The sequence below is a fragment of the Monopterus albus genome, unplaced genomic scaffold, assembly GCF_001952655.1.
Source record: "Monopterus albus unplaced genomic scaffold, M_albus_1.0 scaffold3.1, whole genome shotgun sequence".
Taxonomy (NCBI): domain Eukaryota; kingdom Metazoa; phylum Chordata; class Actinopteri; order Synbranchiformes; family Synbranchidae; genus Monopterus; species Monopterus albus.
In genome coordinates this window covers 897,132-907,189 of record NW_018127883.1, presented here as the reverse complement: position 1 = coordinate 907,189, position 10,058 = coordinate 897,132, and the positions used below count along the sequence as shown (strand labels likewise).

At 38.9% G+C, this 10,058-nt stretch overlaps 1 protein-coding gene across 1 annotated transcript in view; it reads right to left on the bottom strand.

Annotated features, from left to right (window-relative positions):
• Positions 1–679: 679 nt before the first annotated feature.
• add3b (adducin 3 (gamma) b) overlaps positions 680–10,058 on the bottom strand; it is a 12,596-nt gene continuing 3,217 nt past the window's right edge. The window contains exons 5-16 of the mRNA XM_020601874.1: positions 9,993–10,057; positions 9,230–9,310; positions 8,069–8,218; positions 7,630–7,773; positions 7,044–7,142; positions 6,483–6,656; positions 4,619–4,879; positions 4,332–4,448; positions 3,942–4,031; positions 3,373–3,496; positions 2,771–2,863; positions 680–2,402 (exon numbers count right to left, since the gene is read on the bottom strand). Coding sequence (XP_020457530.1) covers positions 2,152–2,402; positions 2,771–2,863; positions 3,373–3,496; positions 3,942–4,031; positions 4,332–4,448; positions 4,619–4,879; positions 6,483–6,656; positions 7,044–7,142; positions 7,630–7,773; positions 8,069–8,218; positions 9,230–9,310; positions 9,993–10,057 — 1,649 coding nt within the window. The 3' untranslated portion in view covers positions 680–2,151. The remainder of the gene's footprint in view (positions 2,403–2,770; positions 2,864–3,372; positions 3,497–3,941; positions 4,032–4,331; positions 4,449–4,618; positions 4,880–6,482; positions 6,657–7,043; positions 7,143–7,629; positions 7,774–8,068; positions 8,219–9,229; positions 9,311–9,992; position 10,058) is intronic.

Here is a 10,058-nt window from a genome sequence, read left to right as displayed (position 1 = left end):
TGGTCCTTCTATTGCTTTTTTAGATAACTGATTTGTTTTGTAAAAATTCTGAGAAAATGTCTGTTCTCCTATTGTTCCAAAAACATTCCATTAATAATAATTTATTCAATCTGCCAGATTTTGACATCTTTGTACAATTGAATCCTCATTAATACCTTCTTTTAAAACATAATGTTGTCATTATGAGTTTTATATGCTATGAAATGCACTACCTTTGACCTCCTCTTCCTCTCCCTGTCATCTCATAGGGGAGGTGTATCTCAGTATAGATTGTGTCATTCCCCCAACATGAACACCTGTTGGAGACACCAAATCCCCTTTGTCTCCGCATCCCCCTCTTGGTGGATTACCATGACAATGCCCATTAATATCATGAGTGAAGACTGATTATATAGCTTCACAGAGCCATAGATCAGAGGACATTGTTTTAAGGGGATGGTGCTTTTTATTCTTTAAATGGGAGGTTGCGTGAGTAGTATTTGAGAAAGCTTTATTTCATACGTTAGGTGTTATTTTTTCTGTTAAAAATTGATCAAATCAGCTGCCGTTTTAAACCCCATGTTAAATAAATGCATAAATATCCAACATGAAAAACCTGTTCATGTTCGAAACTATGATTGAATAAATATAGGAAGCAATAACACCAAATATCTTAGAGTCAATAAGCAAGAGAGCAATAAAACAGTTATGGAAACATACCCCAGCTTTTATTACATCAGGTGGAAGGCAATTTTAGAGTGACTTTGAGGCAAGGTGACAGTAATGTAAAGCACCGTGGGAATACCCAGGCAATACAAATAGCAACATAAACAACAGAGGAAATACAAGCACTAGACACACAAATTACATAAGTAATATCATTTGTAAACACATGGAGCTGTGCATGTTTAGTAAATAAGGAGCTTAATTAAGGTGGATAAAACATGATAAAAGTATTAACTATTATTAGACTGTACTGTCACATTTCTATGTTTCATTGTTTAACGTTTGGTTTAGCATAACAGAAGAACTTCACAAAAACAAACTATTTACAAAGGCAGTGTTCACTCCCTTTGGGACTAAATAAATCATTCACATTATTGGCTGGGATGTAAATATATGGTCCTCTAATATGCTTCATATTAAACTTTTGACAGTGGCTACAAAAAAAAGCATTCCACAGCATACTGCCATCAAATGACTATTTGGACATAATTAGTCAAACCGTCATGTTCAACTTTCTATGATTCAGCTTTGGCACTTTCATTGTCAACAACCAAACAAGTAGTGATTTTCTGTCTGTTTAGTAAAAGTCAAACTTCATCGCTCTGCCACACATCAGTATGCAAGAATCGCCACTTTGCTGAGCTCTTCCTTTTAGTCGCAGTCGATTCCTTGTCACAATTACAATAAAGCAGCAACCATGGGAAAAATACCACTGACATCTATGTAAAAACAGGAATTACTCTATTATCAATCACAGCATGTTTAGTATGAGTTAGTGTGTAAAGAACATATGTAAAGACTATCAAATCAATTATTTAACTATCAAACACTATTGTAATACCTATAATATAAACCAACATATATTATTACAAGATCATATAGCTATGAATATGTTCAAATACAAATCATTCTTTTTATAAGGCTAAACATTGTATAATCTTAATGTGTGCAGCCCCTGTTACATTACTATTGTGATTATTACATTTTAAAATTGTTAAACAATTTACTTAGCTTTCAGTATACATTCAACGATGAACTTGTGCAAAAGGAATGACAACAGATAAATCACTGGCTCACACTGATGCACTCATGAACTTCGAATCCGTGTATCATATGATATCAGTTTTTTAACCCCATTAAAAATATGGGTAATACAAAACCACAGCTATGCAGTTCTGCATTCACTTTTCATTTTACTTTGTCCTCAGAACTGGTCATTCACAGATTCTCATTAGGAAAAAAAAAAATCTATACATTTCCATCCTGGAAAAACATTCACATGAAATAACCATGAATGTGCAGGATATGTAAAAACAATCCTGTCCTGGGAGACTTTTCCAACTAAATTATAGTCATTTCTCTTATTCTTCCCTTTTCAGCAAGCTAAAACATAACAAGGCAATTAAGATGTTTTTCAAACACTCACTGTTTTAACAGTAAATGCTCTCAAGCTTCTGCCTTTTCTTTCTCCTCCTTCTTTTTCTTGCTCTTTTTCAAGAATGAAGGTGTGCGGAACTTCTTTTTCTTTTTCTTGGGGGACTTTGTTTGGCTCTCTGGGGTCTGAGCCTCTGTCGTCTTCTCTTTTGTTGTTATGGAGATTTCCACGCTTTCCAAAGTGCTCACGCTCAGCTTAGACACTTCTATACTCAGATCCTCCTCCATCTCTGCCAAGTGGTCTTTCCCGTTGGGTATGGTGTCTGTCAACAGATGAATCCAAGTCAGAGAAGGATGTGAATAAGACCTGCCATCACAAACACTAGGCTGTAATAATACATTAAACTAGGATGATGAGCTGGATAAGGGTCAAAATGTAATGGATTGTTCCATGGACCTTACCCTACCTCTCCAAAAAAAAAAAATCATAAAAATCCATTCATAACTTTGACTTGTGCTGTGAATAAAACAACAAACAGCAGTACAAACATAACCTCCATGGTAGAGGTAATTATCCATGTAATTTGAGACATTCTTTGTCCCTTTACAGTTTATACCAGAGGGACAGGTAACACAGAGACAGCTAGTTCTAACACCTGATCATTTAACTACCTACTGACTAGCTAATTACCTTGTTTAGCTGGTGTCATTATGGGAGAGAGAGAGAGGGAGATAGTAGAGCCATCAAATGTGGTCATCTCATCTGCATCAGTGGCATCATCATCTTCTGTGAAAGAATTTAAGTCATCAGAGGACAGTCATTCATCAAAGCCAGTGTGCTCATGTAAGTGGATGAACAAATCTTAATTCAGAATTGTATTGTTTCACTGTTTAGCCTACATCCACACTAGCATCTGTGTTTAGTGGTACGTCAGTGGTGCTTTGACCTGTTAACATAGTCTGATAATATGCTCTTAATGACAGTGGTAAAAGTTAAATGTTTTCTTATGCTAACATCTCCTAATTAGTACTAAACAGAAATACAGACGAGACCACTGCAAATGTTAGCTCCTGAGATTAGTTTGGTTTCTGCATCTCAGTTTCTGTCAGGACCGTAACTTCCAAACACTGCACTCTAAATCTACGTGGGATGATGTCAGTTATGAGTCTATGTGAACCCAAACAGGAATAAATAAAGTAGAGGCATCTGTGAGCCTGAAGAGCAACGGTGGGATGTAAAGGTTTTGTAATGATAAAGAAATCGCTGAAGTCAGTGTAGGTAGAAATGCGTACCTTCTTGTCCTTGCTGCTTTCTTTCTACAGTTTGCTTGTATTCCTCCAGCTCTTTTTCTGTAAGCTCATTGAAGGGGTTCGGGGGAAGCGAGCGAGTCTGCTCCTCGTCCTCAATGATGAAAGCCTGATGGAGAGGAGATTATAAAAAGACATCATGATCAGCTGTTATGTCTTTTACAGTAAACAGCAGTAAAATGCTCATATTGAATTATGACTGACTATACATTTATGTTTACAGTTTTCCCAGTTGCTTTAACACAAGTCATTCAGTGGATGTATTTCTGCTTGTTTTGATACCAGAATCAAATGTATTGTGTTAGCCTCTAGCCCAGGAGTAGCAGGTAGCATTAATTACTGAGTGACTGTGTTTAAGTCTCAACAAGGAACGGTATATAAAGTGTTACTTACTGCAGACATTTGACTGCTTACTAAACACTGAAGAGGGCATAGCTGAGATGGCCGTGCTGTTTCTTCCCTTGATAAGTGAATACAATTCTTGGGTTGTGCATCATGCAGTATGTGATAGCATATGTGACCTATTATTAACTTTAAATGGTTTATGTACTCACTGGTCCAGGTATGGTGTCCACAACAATGCCTGCTAGTAACTGAGACTTTGGTCCTGGTGTCATCTGGTCGCCTCTGTGCTGTTCTTTTATCTGAAAATGATTTCCAACAAAATCATATTATAGCTGATTCAGGAATGTTTGGCATTACATATAGTATATTAATACCATCACTCTCGATACACCGAGATCAGGTGTCTAGTATTAATTTCAGTGCCATACATTACAGAGAATGCTATGTTTGAATACAAGTTTAAGTATATATGAGCTTAAAACTGGGTGTGACTTTTTCAAATACCAGCTCTAATCATTATATAATGCAGGCAATGCAAGTGAATGAAATGAGGTCCTTCTGGGTCTCTGGTGCCAAAAGTGACAATGTTTTCAACTGACCCGGTTCCTCTTATCCAAAACCTCTGTGGGATCAGTGTTGAGTGGGACAAACTGGTTGGGGTCCTCGATCTTTATTGGGGTGCCAACGCTGTTACCTGGCTGTGATGACTTCATCCACTGAAAGAATAAAAAACATTCACAAGAAAAACATAAAGATGATTTAAAACATGCATTTGTGTAACTTGCCACCAGAGGGCAGGATAATACAAAGGATGGACTACTCCCAAGATCACAAGTTCCCTCAGAGTCTAAACCAGTAAAGGATAGATTATTCAGTTTCTTGTTACCATGGTTTTGGTCCTAGGACTGACATCCCCGCTGGGTGACTGTTCAGGAACATTGACCCTCAAGTAGCTGTTGGGTGAATTGAGCCACCGGGTTCTTTCTCTCTGCTGTTTCTGCGCCATAAACTTGAAGGGGCTACGTAGACCCAGTTCACTGTCCTCCGGTGGCACAGCAGACACTGTGGCAGGGATCTCCACATCGTTCTTAGTGCGGGGTTTTTCACGGACAATGGGGTTTCTGTAAGAGTAGCCTGTTCTGTATCCCTAGAAGGTCAGACAGAGAGGAAACCTCAATCTAAGACACTTACTGAACAATCATCCTTTGCTGGAAGAAGTCTGCAGTATTTTTCACTGCTCCTTAGTTCCGCTCACAATCCATTAAATAATAATTAAATGTCAACTATAAAAGCCACAAAATTCAAATGAAGGCCACTTACACAGTGCTTTTAAATATAAAAAAAAAAGGCTGTGAATACAAACAGCACGTTTGCAAACCAGACCAGTTTCAGAGCAAAAAGATAAAACTTGTGTAAGTATGTTGTTAATACATCAAGGGCCAGGAGAGACAACTGTAAAAGTACTGATGGGAACCCGCGGTATGTGCAGAGGGCAGTCTGAAGTCAGCAGTGCAACACTACAGTCACAACTCAAACTGGCATTTTCCTTCAGGCAATATGACAAGTTTGCAATTGAAAAAGACCCTTTCACAATGTAAACAAGCCTTTGACAGAACTTTCTGAAATCCTTTTAAATATAACCCCACCTCCCAGTGCACAGCTGCACAGTCCCAGCTGCAACTTATACTTGTAGGCCTGATTATCATTTATAAGAGCAGTGAGAACCTGGCCAGTATTTACTAGCACCTTTTACGTAGTCTAGATTAGGGCACTTAAATTTAGCATGTGCAGAAACTTTCAGCTATGATATATCTGGGCTCGTGTATAAAATAAAGAAGACAGCAGCTGTAGCTTTCAAATACATTTCTGCACACACAAACAGCTATGCTACCCTCATTATTTTGTGAGTATTTCTATTTCCATGTGATGCATTCCTATTTCATATAATGAGCAGATAGCTAGAGGAGATGAATAGAAGAAGATTTTTAATGAAAGTGGATACTGACACACCATTCCTTTCTCATGCCTGTACAGAGCTAAATCTTTAGATGTGACCTTTAGTGCAGCCAAGGCTCTTGCTGTCTTTGTTTTGGATTTCTCCATTGGGATCAGTTCTGACATCATTCACCACCACAAGTAAACTCTACCTTCTGGCATGGAAGAACAGACCTCCTGTTGCAGTGAGTGTACTGGCATTTACACCCAGTGCCATATACAGTCTCTGAGCAAACACCATATCTTCTTTCCAAGTACTCTAAAGTCCTTACAGTAAGTGACTGTGTGGCCTGTGTTGCTTTAACTATCCACAGCATGCTTCACCATCTGGAAACTATGTTTGAGAGGGTGGGCGGGCTTTGATCACACAGAGTTAACGCCGCTGTAGCTCACTCCAGCCGCAGCTGTTAGCGAGTAGCAAACACAAACAGACACACATAGAACATGTCAGGATCTGGTTATCAGCAGTGTGATTAGAATGTACAGAAGCACAGCACAGCAAAGAAGTCTTGAGGTTGTCACAATACCAGCGGGCAGCCTGTTACATTACTGTAAACCTGTATAGGTTCTCACAGTAATTTAATGAGTATCTGAAAAAATGATTACACAGAGACCACTATCATAAAACAGAAACAAAACGTTTTCAGATTACATCAACAAAAACACATCTAGTTTCACTGTGTTTCCAAAGGAAGCATCTGAGACAGGAAATTCGGAGCATCATGGATATAAGGCACAGGTCAGAGTTCACTTACCAGGTTGTCCAGCATCCTCATAAGGGACTCAAACTGGGCCTCGCCCACTTTCCACTTGACCTCATTGTCTATCACCACCCCGGCAGCAGCCACACCCTGTGTCAGGGGTTTAAACTTCTCTCTGTCCAGCAGCACAAGGTGGTCCGTGCTGCTTGAACACCTCAAAGCGTTGACCTAAACAAAGGTACGTTATAGCAAAATCATTCTAGTAATACAATTCTTACTTTTGGAATTACAAGGCTAATCATTGTTCTGTGCGAAGTCAGTGGCAGTTTTCCTGCAGGCATTTATTCAGATTCTACTAACTCAAAACATCCTTAAACAGCGAACACTGTGACACTCTGACTGTGTGCAGTGTTGTACACATTTGACTTAGTTTTGTTCAGACTTATTCTATGTTAGACACCAACTCTGCTTTCATCTCAGGCACTGCTATTTGTAGACAAGATAATATAAAGGTAAAACATGTCTACAGGTGAATTACATATGTTAAATATAAGTTATAAGGTAGCTTTTAAATGTGTAAAAAATAAAATAGAATAAAAATCAAGCTTTTTGTACCTGGATTTCACAAGCTTGCTGTGAGTGGTAAACATAGTGAAAAGCTTCTTCTACTGTTTCCCCCAAAGCAAGCAGCCCATGGTTCCTCAGAATCATCACCTGAAGAACACGTGAAACAGTAAATAAATCCAGTTGAGCTAATTTATTAGCATATCCAACTTTGTTAACATGCATTCATCAGCTAACCCATTTGCTATTTCTTTATCAACACTTGTCTTGACATGACACAGGTCTTCTTCCACGTCAGAGGTGTTTCTAATATCATGTTCCCCTTCATGGATGTAACTGACACACAAAAACCTCAATTTTAGACAAAGTGATTACGGCTGAAATTGGTTAGCAGAAGATGGGTTTACATTTAGGTAATAATGCTTTTGTGTGACACGTTGATTCTATATATTATATTGTATGTGATCATATATTTACCTTACCTAAGCAAGAGGGAAAACTAACCTCATATATAACCGCTGGTGTGTGCAATTTATTATAATAACTGATGGGTTTTTTACAAGCAGTTGTTGAAAGCCCACTCTGTCCCAAGTGAAAGTGAGCCTGTCACTAATGGAGTCCCTTGGTTTGGCAGTACCTTGGCAGTAGGACCCAGTGCTTTCTGAAACTCCACCTTCTCCTCTTTATTATCCAGGCTGCCATGGTAACCAAAGCAGCTCACATCTCCCAGAAGCAAAGCCTCCTGGGTAATGGGCAAGAGTCCACATTTCATCGAGGACACCTGTTAACACGGGATAAAAGCAACTGAGGCTGTGACACATCAACATTTAAATCGAGGCACATTTTTTGCTATCAGGCGCAAATATAACTTTACACAGTGATGTTTATAATATGCTGTGCGTTTTACCATCAAGCTTCAAGGGAAACGATAAAGGGTGTCCATCTAAAATAAGTAGCCATGCAGGGGGCTGCTTTTAGATCAGCCCTTTCCTCTGCTGCACAATAAGCACTTAGCAGCAGCCTTTATGCCTTGATTAAGACAAAGCTCATTAAATATTTGCCTGGAGCATACTTACAGCAGCTGTAGCAGGGGTATGTATATGGATGATGCATCTCACATCAGGGCGCATGGAGTAAATGGCCGCATGAGGAGCAAATCCAAAATGGTCAATACCCAGCTCAGTAGAGCCTTGGTCCACCATTTCACCAATTATGTTTACTTTCACCTTAATGAGGCAGGAAAAAAAAGCAAAGTTAGAGACATGATGAAGGCCAGTGGGCAGTCGCTGTTGTTTTCGTACTATAGGAGTAATAATTTAAAGGCTAACCGACTTACTGTTTTTAAATAGTAACAATAACAATAACAGGGAGCACAGTGATGCAGTGGTTAGCACCTCACAGCAAGAAGGTTTTAGGTTCGAACCTCGTGGTCGACCAGGGCCTTTCTGTGTGGAGTGTGCATGTTCTCCCCGTGTCTGTGTGGCTTTTCTCTGGGTACTCCGGCTTCCTCCCACAGTTCAAAGACATGCAGATTAGATTCAATGGCAACTCTAAATTGCCCGTAGATGTTAATGTGAGTGATTTGTGCCATATCCCAGGGCTGATAAAGCGAAGAGGCATATGTAAATGTTTTACACTCTGCCTCCAGTTTGCCTTGGAAGAATATAATATCTGTATTTTCATTTGGTGTCTGTAGTTACCTGCAGGTTCGCTGAATTTAAAAAGGCAGTTTTAGATGGCATCTTTGGCATCTTAGAGAGACATAGTATAAATCCACTATAAACCCTTATTAGTTAACACATTGGATAAAATTCAGAAGAACAAAATACTTTTGAACAGGAAACATTAGAAATCTGAGACTTGACTCGGACTCTAACTCAAAGACGTCAGACTTGTCTCGGACTCCTACCCCAGAGACTTCAGACTTGACCCAGACTTGAATTTCATGACTTGTGTGCAATTTTGTGCATGTATAAATATATCGCTTCATATCTTACAGGTGCCTGGCATTCTCAATCAAATACAACATTACAAAAATGTCTTACTGCATTTACTATACAATTCACTCCTCAGATACATCTTTAAATTTTTTGGGTATCCATTAAATGTATTTACAATGGCTTTACACACACAAAAACTTTACTAGTGTTTTTACCTTGCCCAATACATGCATTACAAATGCAATGCATTCTTACTCATAATTGGAAAATAACAAAACATGCAGTCATTGTGCTTACCAAATTTGCTGCTGTCACCTCAGCGAAGGACAGACCTTGTGGACTAATAAGAACATGGTCCAGCTCTTTGCTGACACGCACCTGAGAAACAATGAATCAATATCAATATCCAAAACCTAAGTTACAAAAACATGCGTAAATCCCAATACTGAAAAACATCTGTGATTTTATTACAGTGTATAATCAGTGTTTATTGAGCTCGTACAAGAGAATCTGAGACTGAAATATAGGCGCTATGTATTTCTGACCCCCCTGATGCTTTTGCAGGAGTGTTTCCCACATAAATTCATTCTTGTTAAAAAGCACTGATGCCACAGGAGACCAAGTCTCTTTGCTTTAAAAAGAGCTTAAAGTCAGGTTAGCAGCTACTCAAAGTAAGAAGACCCATGTCACCAGTTCAAGGGTACAGGAAACTCTGAACCACAGGAGGAAACTCTCTTCACTATGAAAAACTTAAAAATCAGTGTGTGGGCTGATAAAACTGACTTTCTAGGTTTTGTCTATAAGGAAAAAGATAGCTTTAAATCTCGATATCTCAAGTGTCCGTCACATATTTTAGTGTGACTTCCTGCTATTGAGGAGCTGTTCATATTCACAAATAGTATTTTTCTAAACCATAAACAAATGGCTTCTGAAAATAAAGAGGTGTTCCCCTTTAAGTCTTCCTGGAAGCCAGAGAACACAAGGCTCACATAAAGATACATAGTCCTTGTGCTGCATACATTAGCAGGTGTGCACTAGAGCATGATTGTGAAGTACTCACAGTAATGTAAGATCGTGTAAAACGAGCCCAGCTGAAAAGGTCCACAAGCCTGTAGAGGCTGGCCCG